The 27,769-nt window shown below is 38.6% G+C and overlaps 1 protein-coding gene across 1 annotated transcript; it reads left to right on the top strand.

Moving 5' to 3' along the window:
- Positions 1 to 7,596: 7,596 nt before the first annotated feature.
- msna (moesin a) lies at positions 7,597 to 26,864 on the top strand. The gene is made up of 13 exons (XM_028465957.1): positions 7,597 to 7,935; positions 18,228 to 18,311; positions 19,082 to 19,177; positions 19,275 to 19,549; positions 19,636 to 19,719; positions 20,564 to 20,710; positions 20,802 to 20,898; positions 20,988 to 21,151; positions 22,733 to 22,863; positions 22,939 to 23,099; positions 23,176 to 23,268; positions 25,193 to 25,423; positions 25,509 to 26,864. Exons 1-13 carry the CDS (start codon positions 7,924 to 7,926, stop codon positions 25,671 to 25,673), a joined length of 1,740 nt encoding a protein of 579 aa, XP_028321758.1. The 5' UTR covers positions 7,597 to 7,923; the 3' UTR covers positions 25,674 to 26,864.
- The last annotated feature ends 905 nt before the right edge of the window (positions 26,865 to 27,769 follow it).

The following is a 27,769-nucleotide window of genomic DNA, read 5'->3' as shown; positions in this document are numbered from 1 at the left end:
CTGAACTGACTGATCTGTTATACTTAATCAGAATTTCAGTATTTCTTTTTTTTTTTTTTAATATTTTTTGACAATGTCTGTGGTTTTGTCAAAGCACATTTCTTTTAAAACCAGCATGCTTGTCCGAAAATGAGGTCTATCTTTCTGAGGACAGGAAGTATCTTCATTTAAGGTGTATGCTTAAAGAAAACTAAAAAAAACAAAAAAAAACACACACACATAAGTCTCTAGTTTGCACTCAATCATGGTAGAAGTGTTATCAAATTGAAGCGTGTCACAGGCACATCCTTGACATCTGACCTGTATGGAAGCAAGGTTCACATAGTGACCTAATCATCCTCTATACGACAATTCTGATTGTTGTTTATTGCTCTTTTTTTTTTTTGAAAAAATAAATAAATACCCTAAACCTTTTCAGTGCAACGTTCTGGAGTATTTGGCCGTTAATTTATTGACTGAAACTTCACCTTGAGCAAAGTTGTGTTGGATTGTGTTTTATTTCACTATTTAATTGTTCACCAATGTGACAGTGTTGATGTCTACAGGGCAGTTTGCGTTAAATTATCAGTATTTAGCATCGTTAGGTTCAATATTGTCAAATGAGATTTGAGTTGAATTGGTCGCTGCAGACCAAAGGTAATTCTGATGTGTATTCTTTGCATACGTGTCAGTATAATTAGTTCCAACAGTGGTGAAACTTTTTGATCTCTTTGAATTTGTGCTGTCGTGTACACAACTGGGATTACCATCGGCACACACACTTTAAAGACAGCTGTATATATATATACACACACACACACACACACACAGTATATAATGTAATACTCAGGTTATTTCACAAACACTTTTCAATCACACACTCTGTGGTTTGCTATTATTGAGAAATACAGTGGTCACCTTTCTGATGTAAGTGCAGGTGTGCTGTTTGAGCAGGTTATCATATCTGCAATGTAGAAAGGGACGTTTTAAGACATTTGTGTCGTGACAATCTGCCGTATTGTAATTCACATTGACTGTAAAGATTTTTCTATGCCTAAAAAAAAAAAAAAAAAACCCACACAAAAATAACCTTTTTGAGTCTGTGGACTCAAACAAAATGTAAGTCTTAATGACAAATTGTGTGTCTGTCTATAAATAAATCACATTTCTGCTCCAATTGTAAGGTGTGTGTTTTTTTTGTTTTTGTTTTTAAATCAAATCCACTGAATAGAAAAATGAGCAGTTAATGGAGCTCTGTATCAACAGGTTTGAGTAGAACACATACTCCCTCTGCTGGATGAATGGTGCAATAACTACAGTTACATGTCCTTGAGAAACATTCATTTGACTCACTGGCTTCATTTTTCCTTCATCATCCAAATATAAAGATGTTCACTATGAGATATTGTATCACAAATAAACTGGGCTAGGCTTTAAAGAGACTAAAAATAGTTACTAAATTAAAAAAAAAAAAACCCCTATTAGTCATTGCAACAAACGGGTGTAAGTGTTTAATATTATCTTTTGATAAGTATAGTAAGAGTATAATAGTATAAAACCATTGAAGAGAGATATTGTGTAGCACTTTCAATTTATTTTTATTTATTTTTTTTTCTAGAATCTGTTTTCAAACACTTGAATGTTTGTCATGAGGGTTTATTTGACCAGCTTCTTTTGTCTTTAACATGCTTTCATAAATAGGAAAAAAAAAAAAAAGAAGTTATTTGAATATTAAAAACAGGCTTGTATACATTTATCATTTTGAATGTGTGTGTCAGTTTGCGGAGTCCTACTCTGGAATAATTTGGGGAACCATATAAAACATTTCACAAATATTTACAAGTTTAAAAAGAAATAGAAATATACTCTTGTCAGAGTACGGAAATGAAGAGGAATATTGACTACTAAAAGTAAATAAGTATATATATATATATAATAAAAGTCAATAACAGTGCTAAAAAGATAGTTGTGCTTGAAGACGCTGAACTATAACAATAGTGATGATTTTTGTGACTAAAAAATAAATAAATAAAAAATATATATAGACTATATACTGTAGGTATCTGGATGAACAATGTAGGAGGTATTCTTAGTATATGAATAACAGGTATAAATATGGAAAAAAAAATAGATTGTGATCTACTAATTAAAGTACTTACCATTTGTTTGTAACATTCTTTTGTATATTTATATGTGTATATATACTGTAATTATGTGGATGTATGTTTCTTGCATGTGAACTGTTTATCTGTTATGTTAACTGTTTTGTGAAAGGAAGCAACCACTGATATGAATTATGACAATTACAGGGGTGGGAATTTATAAGGGCAACTTATAAATTTACTTCCTCCCATTCCTTTGAGTGTATGTATATATGAAAGTATGTTTATTTGAAAAGAGTCATGTGTATATGTGATGTACTGAACATTGAACTCAGAATAACCAATCAATCAATATCTTTATACAGAGCAGGACAAATAAAAACAGTCAGAACACTAAAGGTTACCAGTGATTTAACTGGCACAAGTTGATCAAATCAGTGACAAATTTCTTAACTGATTAAAAAATGTAGTTATACATTTGAAGATAAAAAAAAACCTTAGTATATATTTTTTTGATTTGTTGCGCAAAGCAAAGCAAATGTAGGTTTTTATTTTTATTAATTACATGCTTGTAAATGAATCTGATTGGGTCCAGCACCTTTAGAATCTCCACTAACTAAATATTATACAGTATTTGTTACGGTACATCTTTTCTAATTTGTGTTTGTATGACTTTCCTTTCATATATCAAAGGTAATTCTATTCAATTTAGTTGATCGAGATTCAGCCCATGACTTAATGTTGTCTTTATCACCATGGTAATGATGCAGAAGCAACATTTCTCCATATGCATGTTTGCAAATTAGTATTTAGTACACGGGAAATGGCAGAAAACCGGTGTTGTGTTTGTAGCATTTTTCAATTAAAGATAAGTTTAGTTCCTTTTATTAGTTTATTACACACATGTGACACAATGCACACATGATCTGCGCCCAAGCAAAGGAAAAATATGAGCAAAAAGCATATGTGTACTGTACACCAACAGTATATCTAACAATATATACTCTTCTTTGATATAAAAGTTTATTTCATTTATAAAAATAACAGGAAAGGTAGTAAATACAAAGCAAGAAGGATAGAAAAAAGATTTATATTTGCATGAGGTACAATATTTTTGGAACGCAACGTCTTCACCATCAGTAGTTAGTTAATAATATTCATCAATATACATTCAAAGCTTTTAACAACAACAACAAAAAAAAAAGTTCAGTTTGAATACATTATACTTGCATCACAAGTGTCAAACTCGTGGCCCGAGTGCCTATTCTGGCCTTTGAGAGTATCTAATTCGGCCCACGCGCAGGGGAAAATAAAAATGACAGAAAATGTGTATCATTGTGTAAATTACCAACTAATTCAGTTGTAGATATCTCAGTGTATATATCACATGATTACAGAACTCTCAGTTTGTACAATACATTTCAACAAATTAGATAAAAATCTGTCACAAAATTAAAAAATAAATAAATAAATGTAATTGAAAATCATGCAGGGACTGATATCTGCCGCTTATTGCTTTGATATTGTTTGTGCCTTAAATATATGGGCTGGTTTTCCACTCCTATAATCTGTGGCCCACTTCAGATCAAACTGGTCCATCTTTGGCCCCTGAACTAAAATGAGGTCGACCCCTGTGCTGCACATGTCACACAATGACTTTAAATACAAAGAGTAAGCCAACGCTTTACATCTATACTAATGAAGAGACTGTCCTACTGTACATCAGACATGGGCAAAGGCTGGCCTGGGGGAGCACATGCGGCCCTCGGTCTATTTTGTTTGGCCCCCAAAAGTAGATGCAAAAACAGACAAAATGGCAAAAGGCTCCACTAAATTTACTTAAAAAAAAAACATCAAATGGCAATAAACACACACAAACTGACTACAAAATTACAGGAAAAAAAAGATACACAGAACAAGACACAAAATAAAAGTAAAAGAATACAAAAAATTGAAATTGATATTGTGGCCCTTGGATCAGACATTCATAGCTTTGCGGCCCCCACATTGATAACAGTTGTCCAACTCTGTCCTGAGTTTAAATGCTGGACACAATATGAGCTACACCAGTGGTTCCCGACCTTTTTTGGATCATGACCCCATTTCGATATCGCAATTTTTTTTCCCCCTAGAATTAGTTTTTGATCATGTTTGTTTCACTGTTACAAACATAGATTTGGTGACAAGTTGCACAAGCCCAGATATTTTTACACTGCATTTCATTTTGAACTAGATTTATATTAATATAATATTAACATATATATATATTAGAGAGTGAAAGTAAAGAATACAGTAGCTAATAGAATAGAATTCAGTGAAAACACATCATTAAAGAATAACAAAACAAAAACAACAGCATGAAGTACAGTGCAACCGGGCGCTTTTTAGTGCAGCGACTGTGGATGGAATTAATGATTTTTTGTACATCTACAATTATTTTTTGTAGATGTTTATTATGGGCTGGTTTTTGTTTTATTTACATGAAAATAAAACCCTTTTTTTTTTCTAAGAATACAGCAGTTTAGGATTGTGTTATATAATTTATTATTAATAATAGGAATTTTATAATAACACATATTTTTTTAACACTAGCATGCCCAAGGTTTTCTTACTCCTGCTGCCCTGCCCAGAGGCCGCCAAATGACACTCATTTGCAACTCAGTGGGCCACCTCTCTTATGTAAATAAAGCCATTCGATCGGAATGTGCAGCTGGGCAGTGACAAACTTTGGGGGTTGGTGTAAATGATGGCCAGTGTTGAGAAACCAGTTTCTCCCAGGTAGATGTTTGTTAATCCAAATAACATTATATGGAATTATTGGATAAGAATGGCCAAATTAATATGAGCCATGTGTGTTGTGATCAATTAATAAACCACAATAAATAAAATTAGAAAAATAAAAAAAGTAATAAAGCAACCAAGCTCCTGTTTCCTACTCCTGTATTTTCACTATTTACCTTTATTGTTTTTGTGCTTATAAATCAAATGTATTGTTGCTATTTATGGTAAAGCAAGATTTCCGAGTGTGAAAAGGACTGTTTGAGTTCTCACTTTAAAAAGGTAAATTCACGAGGTCCACCATTCACTAACCAGGTCCATGAATTATTTTATTAAGCTATTATTTTACAAATTTGAAGAAAGTGCACAAGATGCACAAAGAATCAATGCTTCAACAGGGAAAAACAATCTCAATCTCTGTTTACACCATCAGTTATGCTGACATTATCCCTCTTGACCTTTGACCCAATGCGGAAGTACTGAACCATAGTGAAAGTTTGAAAAGGCTTATCACCTCAAGGTGAAAAAATAGCCAACTCAGGGCAGATATTTCACTGACTCTGGCGACTGAGAAGCAAGGATGTCAAAAGTTTACAGCTCTCAGCAGGCTTTGGAGATGATCCTAAATGACGCCAACCCCTGTGACTCCGATGGAGAAGAAATATCCCTTCAGCTGAGTTCTGACTCTGAAATTTCTTCCGGTAAGATTTTCTAAACATCCTTTTTTTTGTTTGCTGATTATGGCAGTTGTGTTTTTAATGTTTCATTAATCACATCTCAAAAATATGATCACCCTATACATGAGGAGGATTCGCCACCTTCAGAAAAGAGAGGTCGCCTGGAGACACACGAGCGGCTGACAGAGACGGCAAAAGACGGCACAGTGTGGCGTGAAGAACAGGTCGGAAGGCCTCTCCATCACAGCCCAATTGAAGGTCACGTCACAGATGGAGAGCCAACTGCTTTGGCCAGAAGAAAGGTGACGAGTCGCTTACAGAGTTTCTTCTGCTTCATAACTCTGGAAATGCTTCGGACCATTCAGGAGTGGACTGTCCAGCATGCACTCCAGACACAACATGAGAACTGGTTCATGGCCATACCTGAACTAATGGCGTTCATTGCCATCCTGCTTCTGTGGGGGATTGTCCGCCTTCCATCGCTGCATGACGCATGGTCAGCAAAACTGGGACCGCCCCTGATCAACAGGATTATGGCTCGAAACCGTTTCAAGGACATCATTCAGCATCTACGCTTCGACGACAAGGACACACGTGGTGAACGAGTTGCGACTGACCGGTTTGCTGCAATCTCTGACGTTTGGGAGTCTTTTGTTGCCAACTGCATCACTTCGTACAACCCAGGCAGGCACATCACCTTAGATGAGCAACTTTTTCCAACTAAGACTCGCTGCTGTTTCTTGCAATACATTGCAACGAAGCCGGACAAGTTTGGTATCAAGTTCTGTGTGGCATGTGACCTTAAATCCAAGTATGTGTGCAAAATCATCCCATATCTTGGCAAAGACCCCAGTCGTCCACCTGGGGAGAGATTGTCTGAAAATGTGGTGATGAAGCTTATGGAACCGTTTATGGACAAAGGAAGAACTGTTACAATCGACAATTTTTTCACTTCATTGTCACTAGCACGTCGACTGCACAGCCGGAAGAGCACCCTCCTTGGCACAGTCAATAAGATTCGCCGGGAGCTTCCAGATTCAGCTAAAAAGAATTTGGCCCGTGAGGAATTCAGCACACAAGTGTTTTCAACCTCTGGTGCCACACTGACTGTTTATGTGCCCAAACGAAAGAAGACTGTCTGCCTCCTCAGTAGCGTGCACAGCGTGGTGGAGACTGAGGCTACTCGGAGGGTGGACTTCTTGCTGGAGCTTGCAAATGAGCTTGCCCAGTCTCATATGGCAGCCAAGGAGGTGAATGAGCAAAACCTTCAGCAATAACCACCCACACCTGATGTGGGGAAAAGGGCATTGTGCCAGGTGAAGTGTTGCCGCAGGAAAAACCGTGCCACCAAGCGTTGTATGTATTGTGACAAGTTTGCATGTGGCAAATGCATAAAGGAGGTGTGGCAGTGCCAGAAATGTTCACAAAATCTCTATTAAATAAATTTCACCAAGAATGCAAACAAACTGTTGCCGTCTCACTATTACTACTTACTACTTTCTGTTGCAAAAGTTGAAATATAAGTTGCAACCTCTATGTAGCTGCTGTATGGGAAACACAAAGGAGATTACAAAAGGTCTTTGTGTCCTGGAACCTACCTAGCCACCCCCCCACCCTAGCTGAGGGGGGAGTAGTGGCCTCAGTAACATAACAATGGTCACAAGCTGAGTTGTTCACACCCGCCATCTGACACCAGCTTGGACATTAAAGGTATAGGTGTCAAATGACACCACTCTGGTCATGCTAGTGTTAATCAGTAATTATTATTATTTTTTATTATTAATTACTAGACTTTGCAGGTGACCCCGAGATTTAAAAACACTGAGCTACACTTTCAAACCCTTCCATGATTTCACTCCTCAGCTCATTCTAGCATTTCTTACAGAAATAATCAGTGAATAGGATCAATTGTTGGTGAAATGAGTTAGTTTTTGTCCTCCTGGTGAAAAGTATCTGGTGGTGGAGGATAACTGCAGCCATGATGATGCTGTGTTGTAGGCGGGGCTTGAGTGACTGCTATCCTCAGCCCTCTCTCTCTCTCTTTCCGTCTGGCTGTGGCTGGCTCTGTGTCCTGTCATCGGTCTGGGTGTGGTTTTTTTTTTTTTCTCCCCTAGTCGTGAGTACCGTTAGCAGGAGACCAGTCTTCTGTCCTACTCTACTTTAAGGCTAGACACACAGAGAAAGGCAGTCAGAGTGAGTTACATTCCAACGCTTCGTGGAGCAGAGGATAGTAAAGTTAGGTTGAGGAGACAAAAAAAAGAAAGGAAGGCGTGTTTGGTTGGCGCCGTTGTTCTGATGGGAAAAAGTTTTCCGTTGGTTTCTCTCACTGGTTTTCATATTTAACACATTTATATTGAACTCAAGGCCGACATCACAGAAGAAAAAAGATGCCGAAGACGGTAAGAGTGGATACTTTGTTTAAAATCTGCTGTTTTTTGTTTTGTTTTTCATTGTTCATTCTGGCGCATGAAAAAAAAAAAAAAAAAAAAAGCTTTAGTTACTCATTTACTTCCCACTGGTTCATTTTTACTATTCGCAAAATTAAGTTTAACGCCACGTTTTAAACAAATTACGTTCTCATTCAGTCCTTTGCATCTTTAAAACTAAGCCGATGGTACTTTCCGTTAAGTGCGTGCGTGTGCGCGCCCCCGGCTGTGTGTGTGTGTGTGCGCCTATGAAATGAACGCATCTTTAATCTTCATTATTCATTCATTCAGGCCTCGCCGCGCTCTTATTAACGCCTCTCTCGCCACGAAATCACACTTTTGTTTGAAAGTGGGGGGTTCAGCGGAAGTGTGGCCTGCAGTAGCCTCTAAGCTAGTCCTCCACAGGCCCCTGGTAGTACAGGAGGAGGGCTGTGGACTGTCATCAGGGCCAGCTGTGCGGTTCCCACAGGCGGCAAAGTGACGGAAATTTACTCCAGGGCAGGATTTACCTCGCTGCTATATTTAAACTAACAAATAAATCCGAATATCCTCTCTTCACTGATTTTTTTTCATCTCTCCCCAAACGAGGACCCCCCCCCCCTCCCTCCTCCTTTAGCTTGGTACAAGGATTGGTGGCAACACAAAGAAAAGAAAGACACAAAGAAAAGCCAAACACTTTCATTACACAACACACAGTCCCTGTTGTCTATCCATGCCTTCAGATTGAAAACTTACTCTAAACCCTCTCTTTCTCTAATCTAATAGATTAAGTGTAGAACGAAATGTTTGTTTTTGTTAGGGCTGATACCGATTTTTAGTGTCAAAGGAAACCGATATCCGATATTTAAAACCAGTATTCATTTGCCGGAAAATTTGAATTTTGCTGTCAAACACACCTGGAATTAGACAGAATAAAACAATTTCTTTGTTTGTGTGATTTTGTACACTGATCTGTGATTTTAAAAAGACTTTAAAGCCCCATTCACACGGGATAAGTATTACCTGGGGACCCCATGTAATAAATAAATCGACATGTCTATTGATACGGAAACATACGTTTTCCTGACCTTTTCTACATAAGCATAATGTGCCTATGTTTTTTCACTGTGCACATGCGCATCTGTCATTTTGGGAAAAAAAAGGTAATAATCTTTCCTATTTGAACATATTTAACACGGGAAGTTCTACCTTTAAAAATACATATACGAAAAAAAGAAACATTTCCTGGGTTAGGGTTAGGGCTAAAATAAAAGGGTTAGCGGGGTAGCTAAAAAATAAACAGGAGTTAAAATAAAACTGACGTTACTTTAAGTCACGTGATGCACCTATCACGTCACCTAAACTGGCCTATGAGAGGCGCTCCAGATATGATGTCAACGCGCTGTGTGTTGCGTAACATTCGCTCACATTGTTTTCAACATGGAGGACTCTAAGAAGAAAAGTAGGCACTGAGAAGAAACCTTAAAATTAATAAACAAAAAACAAACATGCGTCCCGGAGACAAAACAACGTGTAATCACGCATCAGATCCCGCCCATTTCTGTCCAAATCACAGATGTGCCTATTCGCATTGGATTAGTATTATCACAGGACCTTGGAGTTAAGCAAAACATCTTAGATAATTGGTGGGGGAATTTTTACTTTACAAATTACAGACATGGGCGATTCGCACGGGATTAACATCACAGACATTCTCCGCAATTATTACAAGTCGCATGTGGTCCCTAGGTAAAACTAATCCCGTGCGAATAGGGCTTAAGGGTGGTGACTTTAAAATACACTTATCTTATCGGCTATCGTTGGAAAAAACGGCCGATACCGATTATATCTATATTTTATTTGAAAGGGAACTGCTGGAATTTACTTTGTATCCACTCATTGTGCAAAGATGCTCTCATTGTACACTAACCAAAATAAAGACATGCTACTTTAATAATTAATGTTCAACAACTGGGAATGCCAAATTTAGATAATTACAGAGTAAGGGTGTCCCGATCCATTATTGCAATCTAAAATCTCAGATATAATGAATATATATATTGTTCTTCAGCCTAGTAGAGAAACCCTTTGTATTTACCTATTGCAGTCCAATTAACTTCATCACCTGAGACATAAAAACAACTAAACCACAACAATGGATTTAATTCTATAAAAACCTTTAAGGTAAAGTATTGGGTGCCATTAAAGGTTTTGTTTTAATGCTACAAAAAAGGGAATCCTATTTTTGTTGTTTCTCTAAATATGAGTTAAAACTCAAAATGATAGGTAGTAAATTTAGTTACGTTAGTTTTGTTAATAATAATACATGAACATTTTGGTAAGGGTGACCTGATCTGATATTGATAACGGTTCAATATCGGCAAAAATCTTAAATCTCAGATAGTTTTATTGGATTTAATGAGGTTATTTTTCAGAGTTTTCTCATTTATTTTATTCAATTGTAGAATATTCTTATGTTTAACATGTATGTAATCCATGGGTTAATAATAAATGGGTCAGTTTTCTCATATTTATTGTCACTATTATTTTCTCTGTTGAGTAATGTCCTTTTCTAACATTCCACACTACAAAATAAGTAATACAAGTATTTATGATCCATGCTGGTGTTGTATCGGATCAATATCTGTATCGGCCAACAACCAAGACTGCAACACTGGTATTGTATCGAAGTGGAAAAGTTGTATGGACCCCGAGTGCAGAGGCAATATAATTTCATGACATGCAAAGGTGGCACAGGCAAATCAGGTGTAGAAACAAACGTTATCTATAGTGTAAGTTGCAATAAATCACTGTAGCTCAGAAAGTATAAGCATCATAAAGACTTAATACAAGTATTTTTAATAGGCAACCATCTGTACGGTTGTCATATCAATATACCGACATTCTATCCGTACGCAGCACCCCTCATTGGCCAGTTTAGGTCACGTGACTAAGACTAAACCTAACAGTAAACCTAACCCTAAAAATTGTTGCGATATAGGGTTATAACCTAACCCTAACACGCTACGTACGTGTACGTCGGTAAACGTATCAATAGCACCGGTGGTTGTCCGTACAGCAACCGTACGAATAGACGCTTTCTTTTTAATAACTTCTATATGTTTTGGTTTATTGAGTGGTAAGCATATTTGAATCAGAAAAAAACAAAACCAAAATAATTTTCTTTACTAAACCTATTCCAAAGAGCATAAACATTGATAATTGACGGAAATGTTTTACATCAAGTCCTACAGTAACAGCAAAGGGCATCATATGAGCTTTTTGGATGTAAAGAGAGCTGCTGTGTTGTAGAAACTAGGGCCTGGAGGCACTAAACTGGTAAAAAACTAACTAATAATAATAAGGTAAGGGTGTCAGGGGTAGGCCACTACACCAGTGGCACACTGCACATAGGGAACAACCTTTACCATTGTTAATAAACTCAGTTTCCCCTCCTGCTTACTGCAGCAGAAGTGTTTATAAGAGACAAGGAAGCTTGTGACAATGATTCAGCAAATCCACTAAAGTTCATTCTCCACTGTGAAAGTTGTGATTGATCATAGTTTGTAGACACATTTTCAGGCTCATTCAGGACAAAAAAATCCTATCAACAATGCATGCGTTCTGTTCTTAGTTGTTTTTTTAGATGTAGCATTCTTCTATCCAGTGTTAGAATTCTATTTTTAAGCTTTCCTATGTTTTTTTTACCAAAGTACAAACTATTGAGTGGACTCCTCATGGCAGTAGTGCTCATGTTTCCCAAGGAAGTCATGTTGTGACTCAAGGTTTCTGCACTTACATCAGTTCCTTTCTGGTAATTTCCTCGCCCGCAGCCTTATATGGACTTTCACATCACAGACAGGCCGGTCTCCTCCCTGCTCCCCCGGCCTGGTCCTCAGATGCCATGTTCCTCTGTAGATCCCACTAGTGGCCGGGGCAGGGTTTACCATTTCCTGTGTTTAACACACTTTTAGAGTAATTTAGCTGATCTGTTTAATTGTTGTTTATAATGATTAAAAAGCGCATAAAGGATACTACTCTTGTTTAGATGACCCTTTTAAACCAGCCGTTCTTCTAAAGCATTACTCACCACCATAATTATAACCTTGTTTTCAAATGTTGGCCAAATATCTAAACCACACAGATCCAGGCTGTGCTCACATTTTCCTACTAGCCTTACTTAAGTATGAACAATTGCACCACTTAAAACCAGTGTTCCAGTGTTACTTTGAATACCATACCATCCTATCCATTATTAATACACAAAATCAATGTGCAGCAAAACCTGAACTCACCATAACAGCACAGTGTGCAGAAACCTCCTCAGACGTCGTTTTTTTCCCCCGTTTGTTTGAAGGACCAAACTTTAAATGTGGCCATGGAGACGTTGTAAATGAAAAGACGTGGAGGCATGCAAAGCAGGGGATTAAACAGGTCTGTGGTCCACATAGTGGAGCAGATTAACAGCGTGTAGAGGTCTTTCTAGTTTTTATTAACACGCCGTGGGAAAATCTAAATTCTGAAGTAAGTAATGTATTAGTTTTCTAAAACCTATTGCTACTTTTAAAATTAAACATTGGTAAATATATACTGAAATGATAGAATAATGTCTTAATTAGCCAAACTAGCAAGCTAGCAAACTCTTATCAGTTGTTCCTCCCAGCACGGTTTGATACTGCTCATTATAACTATACTCAACCTTTCTGACCTGCTCAAATATGTGCTGGTTGACATTAATTTGAAGGCGTACAAATGTTTTCATTATGAAGCAGGTCAGTGTCTGCACAAGGTGTTACTGTTTACTGAGTGAGGGGTTAAAGAAATGTTAGAAACATCTCCAGTGTTGAAGCGTGTGGAGCTGCAGTGATACACAGGGAGGAATCTAAAACCAAAACAGACAATGCCTCTAGTGTTAAAACACAAAAAAACCCATATAACAGGGTTGGGGTCAATTACATTTTTCAATTATCCCTGTTAAATTACAGTCCAATTTTGACTATGATAACCAGCATTTTTTCCAATTACAATATAATTACAATTTTACTAACTTTTATTCATATAGCGTGAGGATTGTATGTGGTTTTTTATGTGTGTGCGATGTCATTTTAGCATCTTTACATTTATATTTTAGTGCATTTATTATAATATCCTATGTAAAAGCCCAACTAAGCCCAAGAGTTGGAATTTAGCATTAGCTATTATAGCTAATGCTAAATCAGTTATACTGACAGTACATTTACTCTTAGTGTCATCCCTATAAATAAATTAAATTATATCCTAACTCTAACCCACTAACCCCCAACTCTTCTATGAAAATTCACTGACAGGTAGTGGGAAAACTATAGGTTATTTACATAACCCCGGTTCTCTGAGTTATAAGAGTGAGATGTCTCACTATAGGATATACTCTTCCACTTCATCTCAAAAGTCCTATCTCATTACGCCAATCCTAATTGGCTGGTGAAATTTATTCATTCGTGACAGGTAGTCCCACCTCCTGTAAGTAGAGTGGGCGGAGAATATAGCGGCATTCAAATAAGCCAACCTCTTCTCACTCTTTCAGCAAGAAGGGCTGTCTGTCTCACTTTTATTACTCAGAGAACCAGGGTTATGTAAATAACCTATAGTTCTCTTTCATAACATTCGTTTTGATTTCTCACTATGGGATATGGTAGCATATTTATTGCAGACAAGCTTATTGCACGCTACACCAGCCCGGTCCTCGCCCCTTATTTTTGTGCGGGGTGATTCATCGCCACACAATTATCCTGAACAGACACTCCCCTGAACAAGGCCCATGATGTGGCTAAACCCAGAATCGAATGTGCATGCAAGCCAACAGGCAGCTGCAGACCCTGACTCGTATAAGCCAAAGCAATCGCCTCCACCACCCAGTGTGACAGACGTTGCTTAGTGTAACAGGCTTCCCTTTATAGGGCACAGCGCTGGACCTGGAGGCACAAGTCGTTAACCACTGACATCTCCTCCCACCTGGTCGGGCCCGGAGTCGACCCAAGGTCAGACTCATTACATAGCCCCGCCTGGTATGCCGTGAGCAGTGACAACACGTTGAGTGCTATGGCCAAGAGCACTGCAGCCTTGTAGCAGCGCACTGTCAGGGCTGTCTGTAAGCGGTCAGACTCGGTTTCCGGGGGATACAACAGATGGCTGGGGTAGCAGGTGTGCTGTGACCAGCGGTTCCACCAGGGGCATGCGGAGCAGGCCCAGGCTCTCCATAATCCCACAGTCAAGGGATGAAGCGCCTAGTACCAAGCTCCTGCTGCTGAACGTTCGGTCTTTCCTGGAAGGCGCCACCTCGTCCAACAGGTCCGGGAAGACAGGGAGCAGCTGCTTCTTTGTACCCCTGGTCGCGGGGAGCCAATTCCCCTCGTAACGGAACCTGGTCGTCTTGATTACTACAACGGGCCAGGGGATGGCCAGACGGGCAGACATCCAGCTTGTCCGAGCCGGGGAGAGGAGAAGTTGGTATGCTTCCCTCAGCTCCCTCCATGGAGGCGACGGGCTTTGCAGTCCAAGTCGGTGTGACGAAGATGTCATCGTCCTCTTCGTCCTTTGAAATGAGGAGCTCAGAGGTAACATCATCGTTGTTCCCACAGTCCAAGTCCAAAATGTCCTCCCCAGGTGGAGAGACAAAGGCGTGGTCGGACTGGGATCCCCTGCTGAAAATGAGTCCCACTGTAGGCTCCACACAGGTTTTCGTCTCTATCTCCTTGGTGCCGAGAGAGAGAAGGAAGGGTCCCTGCCCCGACAGGCTGACTTGGCGTGCCAGCCGCCTACAGAGGCTCTTCACCATAAAGACGGCGCAGTGGCGGCAGGAACATTCGGGGCCTGCTGGGCTGTTCCAGCCCAGGGTAAGCCTGAGCAGACCTGGTGTGTGTCCCCGTCCGGCTTGAGATTTTGTTCCCGCACCTGCGGAGGCTTCCGGACTCCCTAGTGTGTGTGGGGCGCTAAGGCAAAAACCGGTGTGTCAGCGGTCGGCTCTCAGAGCATGGAAGCAGTGAAAACACTGGTCGACCTGATGTGGTTGAAAAAACTGAAAAAACAGATGGTAGCATTCGGTGACGGAATCCAAAAAGAGTCCACCTGTGGACAGTTAAGCTGCTGCAGCGCGAGATAGCTCTGAATGAGAAGAGGTTTTTGAATGGCACTGTAGTCACCGCCCACTCTAACTTATAGTAGGTGGGACTACCTGTCGCGGATCAATACACTTTACCAGCCAATCAGGATTGACGTAATTGGATAAAGCTTCTGAGATTTGACGCGGAGGCGTCTATCCCATAGTGAGACACTGAAACAAATGTTATGAAAGAGAACTTAATATGAAACCAATTCTAATATTTATTAAATACATACGTGTAAGCCATAGACCAGTTTTGCGTTTAATTAAATTGTAATTGACAGTTTTTAGTGAATTTCCATGGTAATAATTACAATTCAGTCAATTGTCTGAACTCAATTACGATTATAATTACGCCATATTGTAATTAATTATCAATTACGCCATTACAATTATAATTGACCCCAACCCTGATATATAGGTATAAATCAACACTAAATAATCTAAACATTGTCTTGTAAAAGTCAAACCCAAACAAACCACACTTTCTCCCTCACGTCCCCCCTTTTCCCTCCTTTGCTCTTAAACTTAAAGAAAGTGGTTTTCTAAAGTTAACATTGTATTTTTACCGCATTGATGTTTTTCTGATTCAGTGTTTATGAAAAAGTAGGCTATGTATAATTGGTGTAAATTTAAATGAAATCTTTGTACATGGTAAATACAAGACCACCATAATGACACATTATATTGAATATTTATATTAAACCAGACATTATCAAAGACATTTCTGTGTCTGTGCTCACATGTTATTGTAAATAATGAGGCGGTCTTTAAAAGTGTAAAAAGGTCATGTTTGTAGCTGTAGGTGTTGACCTTCAGTGATGGGAATGGATGAGTTGTGACTCAGACATACAGTATGACTTATGTCCATCAGTTGACATATGCTCATTGTTGTTGATGTCAGAAGTACAAGATATTTGCAGATAAACATCATTTATTGTACATTGACTCTGGTCACGTCCCTCTAGTTTGTTATCAGCTGGTTTCTCGCTCATTTCTAACACACTTGTTATGTTATCTCTTGTTTTTTCGTCTTGGCCTGGCCTCAAAGGATGGTGGTTATGAATAGCACAGACTGATAACACTGGTGTGACAATACATGGTTGTGTCTATGCTGTGACCTCAAATGTGTTAAGTGGATTTTACAACAAAAGAGTAACTGATTGATTAGTGTGTTAAGTGGATCTCCATCTGTAGACGTGTGTGTTGTGAGAGATTTACACTGTAAATTTCCATATTCAATTTGTCATTATTATAATTATACGGTATGCTGCTAAAAGGCTACCTTTAGCTCTTCCTGTTGTGAACTTTGATCGAACTAAAGCCAAATTGTTCACAAATCAATGTTGTGCGTTTTGGATTGTGTTGAAGTCATGAAAATATGAATGACAGTACATACGTAAGTAAATAGTAACTACTTTTAGATAGTGTTTATTGACCTTAAATATTAAAGCCACTGTAAATAAACAAAGTCAGGATAACAGAACACGAGTACGCTTAAAAATTAAGTAAATTAATCAGCTATATTAGCCTGCTGGTGCAAAGTAAAATGAATTGTTGTGGCCGATGGAAATGTTGCAGGTTGAGTTGACTGTAATTCAGCAGCACTTTATCATCATCATCAACTGTACAGACCTGAAAATCTTCTTCCAGTGGAGAAAAAATAAACTCTATTCACCTATTTTTGTTTTATAATCTTTACAAGTGAATTACTATTAAACTACTTAATAATAACATTAACGTTTCCTACAAACAATAATCTCTGTGTGACGCCATCAACGATACTTGGCTAGGGATTGTTAACGGTTCAGTTGTTCAGTTTGTTTAGGAAACCAAAGCTGGTCATATTCTAATTATAGGGACGCCTCTATAGAAGAGATTCTTTTTCCTGCAGTATTGTAATGGAAAGGCATCAGGTGGGCGTGAAGCGGGCGATTTACAGCGTGTGCTAATAATAGTTATTGAGCACTGGCCATGAGAGGCACACCCTGAGCAGGGAGAACATTTCTAAACCCAGTTTCATTTTTAGTCTATGATGTACACGGATTGAGGAAATAAAAAAAAACCGTGAGCCAACACAAATTAAGGCAAAATCTACTACATTATTTGTCAGTTTAAATTCTGCTTCGTCACTTTGACCCCAGTGATGATGCAGGGCAGGCTTCCACTGTAGCTTCTACTTCTGCTATAAATGCAGGGGATGACAGGAAGTGACAGAGGGGCAAGTGTTCCGAGCACTAAATGAGGTCCTGCTGACATGGTTGGGAAAGAACGGCACTCTAATCAGCCCCACGACCGAGAAATAATGCGTACCATTGTTGTTCATGGCAGGCGTGGCGTGGGCCTCTGCCTGCAGAGTTATTTCCAAACACAGAAAAAAGGGAAGAGATTCCTGCACTCTCCCTTTAATGGACTGCTTTGCTTTTCCTGCCTTCACACACTCTATGGGGGTGAAATGTAGGTAAAAAAATTTTTACCTAACTTTTGACATTTCACTTTGCAGTTAAAATATTTGCACGTCACAAGAGGTTTTTTTTTTCACTCTTTAAAGAGCGGAAATCAACCTACCTATGTCTTGTTTTCACACTGTTCTCTGCAGGGACAGAGCGTTCAGAGGCCGACATGTCGCTTTCAGACAAGACAGGAAGTAGACGGCTCTCAATAGCGCTCAGGGTTCAGGGTCTCTCATGGCCCAGCTACTAGAGGATGTGGTTACTTCCTGTAGATAAGTTTAGTTGTGAAAGTGTCATGTTTAAATACATAGTGTAAATCGTGTGGTGTGATCTCAGGAATCTTTGTTAATTCAAAGTAAGGTTAGATTAAGCTGTTGGTTTAGTTGGCTGATGATTATATTCAATATAAATGTGAATAATGTGGGACATTTGACCTGAAATGGTTTGCAGGTCGTGGATCAACTTTTGCTCCTTTCTTTGACAAATGAATGAAATCCACAAATGTAACCTGAACTAGAGAAATCTGCCACCAAACCCTTTGGTTGCAAGAATTAACTGTAAAAACTGTAAATGAATCTTAGTTGTTTTTGTTTCGATGAACAATTGTTTTTTCTTCTCTTCAAAAAAAGGCCTTTGATGTGGATTAGTATCAAATGCTGACTTCTTTTCATCTGTTTTTTGTTTTTTTTTTTTAGATTAGTGTAAGAGTTACCACAATGGACGCTGAACTGGAGTTTGCCATTCAGCCCAATACAACTGGGAAGCAGCTTTTTGATCAGGTACATGAAACTTCCTCATCTACTCATGTTTGTTCTGTTTTCTCACCCACAGAGAGAACTTTCATTTAAATGTGGTTCTACAAGTCTAAACTGGGATGGGCATCGTTTTAAAAAATATTTTACACTATTTTACATAAAATAGATCTGCCTGTGTGTTTACATAAACCCAACGTTTTAATGAATTTTTCTGCAAAATTACCCCCTGCTATTGAGAGATTTAACTCTGATTTAGAGAAACCTGTTTAAAAAAGAAATGAAATTAAGAATCTCTTTTTTTTTTTTTTGATGTCGCAGCAATAGTTGAATATAATTTATAAAAAGGCACCTGTGACCTATTACTTTCATTACCTTATGGCCTTTGGTCTAATTTGTGCAGCCCCCACCAAAAGTTAATACACAAAAGCACAACAACAATTAGACAAAAGACTCAAAAAACCTACATTGTCAACAAAAATTCACAAAAATAATTAAAAAAATGACACAAAAGGACAACAAAAATTCACAAATTTACTCTAATAACACAAAAGATCACAAATTTACAACAAAAATAACTCAAATTAACCAACCCTTTTTTCTTTCCTGTATTAATGCTCAGATTGGTCATTATTCTAAATGCTGACATGAATGTCGATAATGTGGCCCTCAGATCAGATACAATCACATTTTTGTGGCCCCCACTTTAATAAAAAAAAATGCCCATCAGCCTTAGGGGGGTTTTACAGAATTAAGTCCATTGTTGTTATTTTTAGTTGTTTTTTTTTATGTCTCAGGTGGTGAAGACAATTGGACTGCGTGAGGTGTGGTACTTCGGTCTGCAGTACCAAGATACAAAGGGTTTCTCTACTTGGCTGAAGCTCAATAAGAAGGTAACCGCCCCCCACACACACACACAACTCCCTGACCTTTCTTTGTTGGGTCTGAACCCTCCTGGTGAACTGGAGTCCGTCTGTGTGTTATTTTTAGGTGACTGCCCAAGACGTGAGGAAGGAAAGCCCGCTGCTGTTTAAGTTCCGTGCCAAGTTCTACCCCGAGGATGTTTCTGAGGAGCTGATCCAGGACGCTACGCAGCGGCTCTTCTTCCTGCAGGTGAAAGAGGGAATCCTCAACGATGACATCTACTGTCCTCCAGAGACGGCCGTGCTCCTCGCCTCCTACGCTGTGCAGGCTAAACACGCAGACTACAACAAGGAGGTGCACACACCAGGCTACCTGAGCAGTGAACATCTGCTCCCTCAAAGGTAACGCTGCATATTTCACTGGCTCAGTAGATGCGAGCGGTCTTCACGGTCATAGCATCTGATGCTCAGTTGTCTGGTGTTCTCAGAGTGCTGGATCAACATAAGCTCAACAAAGAGCAGTGGGAGGAGAGGATTCAAGTGTGGCACGAGGAGCATAAGAGCATGATGAGGTGAGTGCACAAACACACAACTGTTGTTACTACAAATGAAACCTATTAGCTAGGGGTGTTGAAAAAAAATCGTTTCATCGATATGTCGCAAGATTACGTCGCGCGATTCTCAGATCGATTCTGAATGCGTCCATCGATTTTTTTTTAATTAAAAAATGAATACATTTTTTTTTAACCTTTATTTAACCAGGAAAGTCTTTTCCACTGCAGGAGACATTGTAACTGCTCAAAGAAGTGCGCTGAAACCTGGGCATGTTGACCAGCTTGTGTTTTAAACTTGCGGGAACAAGTAAATGGTAACCAAGTATCAATATCATAAACAAGTGGTATGTTTATCAAACTGTCAAATTACAGTTTTCAAAAAAGTTCAACTTTTACTTCTAAAACAATTTCTACTTCTCTAAAAGTGCCCAGTATGTTTTATAAAAATAAATTATAAAAATAAAGTGCAATCAATTTCCAAGCTAAAATGCATTGAGTAGTGAGAAAGTTTAACATGGTCTGATGTGGTTCACTAGTGACCTGGCATTTACGTGTTATGCATGTTAGCACAATTAAATATTTTTTTGTTAAAAACATGATTAAAAAAATGTATTTGGACATTTTTTGGATATGATAATTGGCCGGAGAAATATTGTGATATATCAGGTTAAAACAAATGTTCTAGTTTAAATTAAACGGATGTGACATGGTTGCACTAATGGTGTGTGAATTAATGTATGTCTGTATTAAAGTTAAACTCTCAATGATGAAAATGAATAGAAGTGTGTGTCTTTTTATTTAGCTGCTAGCGTTCCTGACGTAGTTGCTCTTTAGGCTCAAAGTAATGCTAATCTGTCTGTAGGGAGGAATCCATAATGGAGTATCTGAAGATTGCTCAGGACCTGGAGATGTATGGCGTCAACTACTTCAGCATCAAGAATAAGAAAGGGACTGAGCTGTGGTTGGGCGTCGATGCCTTGGGCCTCAATATTTATGAGCAGAATGACAAGTAAGTAATTATCCTGGGGTTTTGTGTGTGTTTGTGTCTAAGTGCTGGACAATGAACTGCGGCTGAAATGTTTCTGTACTTCCTTTAACAGAATGACTCCTAAAATTGGATTTCCTTGGAGTGAAATAAGAAATATTTCCTTCAACGACAAGAAGTTTGTCATCAAACCAATCGACAAGAAAGCACCTGTATGTTAACCTTTTCTAATGAGGTCTCATATCTATGGGTGATTAAGCATTTATAGGAGCTTCAATAATCTCTTATGTTTGCATCGTAGGACTTTGTGTTCTATGCTCCGAGGCTACGCATCAACAAGCGTATCCTGGCTCTGTGCATGGGAAACCATGAGCTGTACATGCGCCGCCGTAAACCCGACACCATCGAAGTGCAGCAGATGAAGGCCCAGGCTCGGGAGGAGAAGAACCACAAAAAGATGGAGAGGTAAAAGGACCGAGCTGCATTTAAATAGACAAGCAAAAAGATTTATCAATAAAAAAGCTCAGAATAAAAGGCATTTAAACAGGTTTTATAAAAAGTAAATGATGTTGTAACTGCGAAAACAATGTCTTCAGCCTATTACAGTTGTATATAGCAGATGTTTTTTTATCCATTATTAAAAATTAATGTTCATTATTTAGGGCTGCACAATTCATTCAATTTTAATCATGATCACGATTTTGGTTGCCATGATTAAATTAACCTGATCGTTAACATTATTTACATTTATTTTAATATTATTTTAATAATCTGGATCTTTATGCCAGTTTATTATCTGCTAATGATGGGACAATAAAATAAGCGTTTTTGGTCAACGTCACTTCATGCATTCGTCACTTGGTCTGTTATAATCCCAGATTATATAAGAAGATAGGGGAAAAGTTGAGAAAATGGATGTAAAAAAAATTAATTTAAAAAAAAAAAAAATGGTCAAAATGAACTTCATTTATGTAGCGCTTTATCCCTACACTGAAGTAGTCTCAAAGTGCTTTACAATACCAGCTCATTTACCCATTCACACACTAATGGGACAGCCCTGCTTTGCAAGGTGCTAGTCAACCATTGGGAGCAACTTTAGGTTCAGTGTCTTGCCCAAGGACACTTCAACACATAGACAGGTATAGACTGGGTTTGAACCCCCAACCTCTCGATCAGAAGCAGAGGAAATAAGTTCAGATGAACTACAGCCGGGCCCATGGAACTTCTCTGCGCCGAATAGCACGTACCACGTTCCTGAGAATTCAGTCAAATGACTCGGTTCCACCGAGTTAAAAAAAAAACAATTTTAGTGAAACGATGTGTCACACAACTATGTTGCGATAAATTTAGAAGTTACCAAAAAATAGGGTGGGCCCCCAGGCCCCTCATCACATTATGTGAGGCATAATCATAATCTATGTTGAATTATCTTTGAAACAATATCACACGACTATGTTCCCATTAATTTGGAAATTACCGGAAATGGGGGTGGGCCCACGGGCCCCATTTCAAAAAAAGGGCTCTGAGCGTCTCATCATTAATAAATAGATTATTCATACCAACTCAATTCTGATCTAACGAGAACTAACAGAGGAGTAGTCATTTGAAAAATGGGGTCCCCCTGGCACCCTGTGACACGTACGGGGTAATGGGCTCCATTTATATATTGGTATGTGCCAATGATTCGGTACTACCAACTGTCATAATATTTGACTTGCAAATAAATGAGAAATCGACTTTTGTTTTTCTTTTGGGACCCCCCGGGCCCCAACCTAAAAATCGGTCTCTGAGCGTGGATGCGTACACATCCATAGATTATACCTACACAATTTCAGCCCGATCCGTTTTTGAATAACAGAGGAGTAGCGATTTTAACTAGTGAACACAAGAAGAAGAAGAACAAAGTGAGTGGTTTACTGTAGCACAGCTCTAAACGTGGTTAGAATCATCAAGTGTAATTTATCCTTTTAGCCCAGGTCGGGTTACATAAAACGTACTTAAAACTGTGTAATAATCAAATATGTTCCCTGGTTGTGCTTTGGTTAGAGCTCTGCTGGAAAACGAGAAGAGAAAACGAGAAGCTGCCGAAAAGGAGAAGGAAAAGATTGAGAAGGAGAAGGAGGATTTGATGGAGAGATTGAGGCAGATTGAGGAGCAAACAAAAAGAGCTCAACAAGGTAACAGGTCAGGAGAAGCTTTGGTCAGCTGCTGTGAACCACTTTAACATCAGTCATGTGACGTGTCGTGAACAGAGCTGGAGGAGCAAACACAGAGGGCTCTGGAGCTGGAGCAGGAGAGGAAGAGGGCTCAGGTGGAGGCTGAACGTCTGGAGTCTGACCTGAGGGGAGCAGAGGAGGCCAAGATGGCTCTGCTGCAGCAGTCCGAGAACCAGATGAAGAACCAAGAACACCTGGTCAGTTATCAAAGTAGTATCAAAGTATCAAAATGTGGGGATGGTTCTTTACAAAGAGACTCTTTGGTTCTTTCAGGCTACAGAGTTGGCTGAACTGACCTCAAAGATTTCCCTGCTGGAGGACGCCAAGACGAAGAAAGAGGAAGAAGCAGTGCAGTGGCAGCAGAAGGTGTGGTTACACATCATTTAACCAATTTATCTTTAAGAAGAAAAAAGCTTCCCGTACAGTGACTCAGCTCAATTTAATTTCTTTCATTTGGCTCAGATTAAAACTGTTGTACTGCCCCCATGTGGTGAGAAATGAGACAACAAGCTTTCTCTAAAGTTAAACCTGTCGAGTCCAGTGTTTCTCAAATTTGGGTACGTGTACCCTTAGGGGTACGCGATGCCACTATAGGGGGTACTTGAGAGAGAGAGAGAGAGGAAAATTAACAAATAAAGCGTCAGTCTTGATCCCACCCCAGGAGACCGGAACTAATACATCTATTCAGTAGCCACTAAATCAGTGTTTTTCAACCTTGGGGTCAGGAAAGATTTTTTAAATATATATTTATATTAAAACACAATCTAAAACAACTGTTTTCCTAAACTTTCACTTTGCTCTAGTTCAACTAAAATGCAGTAAAAAATTTTTATATCTGAGCTCAAACATGATCAAACTAATTCTAGAAAAAAATGTCTTTGGGGTCGCCAGAAATTATTGATATAAAAATAGAGTCATGATCCAAAAAAGGTTGGAAACCACTGCACTAAATACTGTTTTTGCTGTAACAATCTTTTCCTGCAGGCCAGACTAAGAATAAATAAAAGCATGGCTGTGCTCATTTCTTTAGTTTATCATACTGGTACATCTGACGACTCATTTGTTCTCTTCATTTTCTGTCTCAGATTTAAGAATTTGTTGCTTTTAATTACAATGTTTACATATCTATCCATTTCAGTATAACGTACATTATTAAGACTAGTTATCCTCTGAACTTCTTGCATTAAAACATTAATAATGGAAACACGTTAACTAAATAAAACATGACGCCTTAGTTTGATGGTTAAATATAAAACATTACACAATAATGATGTATATTGATTCATTCGAATGTGCTGATCAATGATGACATCATAAAAATGAAAATCAGGCTTCTTTTTTAAAAAAAATTTTTTATCACATGCTGCTTTGAGTGAAGGTAAAAGCTCTCATTATACCACTTGTCTTTTTGGTTTAAAAAAAAGGAAAAGATTGAAGGTCACGTGTCCCAGCCCCGCCCCTTCCTTTTTCAGCCCCTGTGACTCATGCCGTCTTTGTTTTCTGTGTGGAAGGAAACCCTGTTAAACTCATTCAGGCCGTTATGATGTTCTGGTTGACAAACGTCTGCGGGGATAATTGGCCGTTTCCATGTTACACATTTTTGGCAAACGTTCAGTGGACATTCCAGTCTTAGTCATTACTGGCTCTCATCCAAGCACTTTTCTGAGTGTGCTGCATTTCCTCTGCATGTTTATCTGCTCAAAGCATCTGAAAAATGTGAAGGGGGTCGACGATATATGATTTAAAAGAATTTGAAAAAAGACATGACTAAAATTGGTCAGTTGGAATAAAAAAAAACAACAACTCTAAAACTGTGGTTCTCAAACTTTTTTGGCTCAAGCTCCCCCTCAACATTAGAACATTCTAATCAAGATCATTTCTATCAACATTTAGTGTGTTTTTATTGTTGTTGCTGTGTGTTGTTGGTGTTATTTAAATTATTTTCTCAGTGTGTGTTTTTGGTGTCGTTTTGTATGTTTCTGTGTTATTTTTCTCTCATTTTGTGCATTGCTGGTAATAGTAAGTATATTTTTTCTGCGTCATTTTGTGTATTTTGTTGTTTTTTTTGTCCGTTCTTTTTATTAATCATTACATTTTTCTCTTATGTTGTGTTTTTGTTGTGGTTTTGTGAGTTGCTGGTAATATCCAGTGTGATTATCGGTTTTAACTAGAAACATTATATAAAACCCCATATTTCTAATGCTTTTCTACTCTCTCCCTCTCAAGTACCCTTAATAGTGCCGACTCGTACCTATTTCCATTAATTCACACTAGCTGTGTCATCCGTCAGGCGACCCTGGTGCAGGAGGACCTGGAGAAGACCAAAGAGGAGCTGAAAAATAAAGTGATGGCCGCTCACATTCAGGAGCCGCTCAACGCAGAGAACGAGCATGACGAGAACGACGAGAGCAGCGCCGAGGCCAGCGCCGAATTCACCTCCGCCGTCACGTACAAAGACCGCAGCGAGGAGGAGAGAATGACCGAGGCGGAGAAGAACGAGCGCTTGCAGAAACATCTACTCGTATGTATCTCACCACTCGTTTCACAGAGTAATGTGAGTCGTTAGTAGGTCCTGCGTTGATTGTGATTAACGTCTTGTTTTCCAGGCGTTGAGCTCAGAATTGGCAAACGCTCGCGACGAGACCAAGAAAACGGTGAACGACATCATCCACGCGGAAAACATTCGCCAAGGTCGAGACAAGTACAAGACCCTCAGACAGATTCGATCAGGGAACACCAAACAGCGCATCGATGAGTTTGAATGCATGTGATTTTTTTTTATTTTTTAAGCACACCCTGCCCGGGCTGCAGCCCCGCCCCCCACCCAAGCTGTTTTTCTCTGTACACCATGATGTGGTGGATCAGGCATAGCACAACGTACAAACATGGATCTGGGAAAATAGTTTAAAAATTTAGGCAAATCACTGGTTTGAAAAAGGGACATACTGTATTTTATTAGTACTACATTCCTCATAACAAGGTGTGTGTAGCACAAGCATTCCTGTTGTTACGACTCATAGGTCAAGCATTTTTAATTTTGATACTGTTTTTTTATATTGTGATTTGAAAGTAAAAGGCTCAAAAAAGCCAAACAAATCACCAAAAAACATTGCCAACATATTTCTGCTGTAAACATGCAACTGGTTTTCCACACGCTATTGCCACACGATGCAGGCCTGTAGTTTTAAAAAATCAATAGCACTGTAATCTGCCTCGGCAAAATACAGTTTTTATGACTCTGAAGTGTTTGTGTGGAACATTCATAGAGCAGTATTATTATTATTATTTTTATTTGCAATTTTACAATTTTATTTACTGTGTTCAGATTGTGCCAACTGCGAGAATTCCTGCAGTATTCACACCTCGCCTACTGTCATTAAAGATTCTTTTCAGTTAGAATTTTGTGTGTTTTTTTTTTGTATTTTTCTTTACAAAGTGTGAAATCTGTTGGGAAAAACCTGAAAAGATATGATAGATGCCAAAACCCTGAACAGAAAAAACTCTTTATTGTTACCACATAACACAGTTTTACACAGGCAAAAAAAACAAAAAAAAAACCCAGTGTTGCAAAAGATGTATTTTTGTTCGACAGCATCTGGTGCACGATTGTCGAGTCGTAGATTTTATCCAGCGTACGAGTTCAACGAGGATGTGCGCTAGCATTGCCAACGTAAATCTGAAAAACACATTTGTTTTGAGTTACAGTCTTGAGTCTATTGGGACGTTCCTGTTTTGATTTTTGCTTCTTCAGTCCGACTTCGTTTCGCGCGTCCAAATATTTTCCCAGTTAAATTTCCATTACGACATAAGAAATCCACGCTGATTGTCATGTCGAGTTGCCAACGACTAGAAGTTTTTCACGAGAAGCTGCAAAGTGCACACATGATTATTATTCCTTATATCATCCACTGGAGAAAAAAAAAAAAAAAATCAAGCTTTACCTTTGGAAAAATAAGTTATTTCTACTGCATGTTTTCTTCATATCCTGTGTGTATTACGTGTGTGTATTTTGTAATAGAGATCCTTCTTGTTACTAAAATGATGTAAAGTTTTTAGATACATAAATTGTATGATATTTGTTTTAGTTTCTATTAAAAAGAAGCAAAACTTTCTCATGTGATCTGATGGGATGAGCTCGATGTTTGCTGTAAGGACCTTTGAATCAAACTGAGTCACAAAGAAGGGCTCTACGGTGCCAATCTAATCACTTTTTCTTTAGAAATTTATATTCTGTATTTTTTTTTTTTTTTCTTTTACTTGTGATGATTTGTACTGGGATTCATTTCTGTATCCAGTGTTTTCTTCCATTGCTGTGTTTACTTCTCACATGGAAATCTTTTTTTTTTTCTTTCTTCAAGGCCTTGAAAGTTAACTTTAAAACGACCTCATTGTGTGTTCTACATGTAGCATCCTGCATCAGCAGCCCAATTGAAATACAGCACTAGCAAACTCATCAAAGTGCCAATAATGACCGGAAAACATGTTTTTAAAATGTCATTCAGTGCCTTGCCACGTTCATTCATCAGCTCATACTGATCAAAGTCTTCCTTTCAATAAATAAACTTAAGTTAGACCTTTTTCTTCTGTTTGCCTCTAATTTCTACAAGATGTAGAACTTTGTTATACAGTGAAGTATCACAGACAGCCACCAGGGGGCGCACTGTGTCAGGGTCATTTAGCTTTAAACTGCAAGAGTTCATGATGTGAAAATCAGGGTTGGTGTCAATTATACTTGTAATCACGTAATTGATAATTATATTTATGGCATCATTATAATTAAGTAAGTAAGTAAATTTGATTGTAAATTGTTTGCTGTACAAACATTTCAGTTCCATCCTGACAATCACTTATAACATGGGAGAAATAA

Source organism: Gouania willdenowi, chromosome 14 (genome assembly GCF_900634775.1).
Source record: "Gouania willdenowi chromosome 14, fGouWil2.1, whole genome shotgun sequence".
Lineage (NCBI taxonomy): Eukaryota > Metazoa > Chordata > Actinopteri > Blenniiformes > Gobiesocidae > Gouania > Gouania willdenowi.
Note: the sequence above shows the minus strand (reverse complement) of the source record. Positions and strands in the feature narration are given on the sequence as shown.

What these genes read in the sequence shown, in the direction of transcription:
- msna (XM_028465957.1), top strand. An exon ending in GAACATCTGCTCCCTCAAAG is followed by an intron (nt 19,550 to 19,635) that starts GTAACGCTGCAT and finishes TGGTGTTCTCAG; the next exon opens with AGTGCTGGATCAACATAAGC. An exon ending in CAATCGACAAGAAAGCACCT is followed by an intron (nt 20,899 to 20,987) that starts GTATGTTAACCT and finishes TTTGCATCGTAG; the next exon opens with GACTTTGTGTTCTATGCTCC.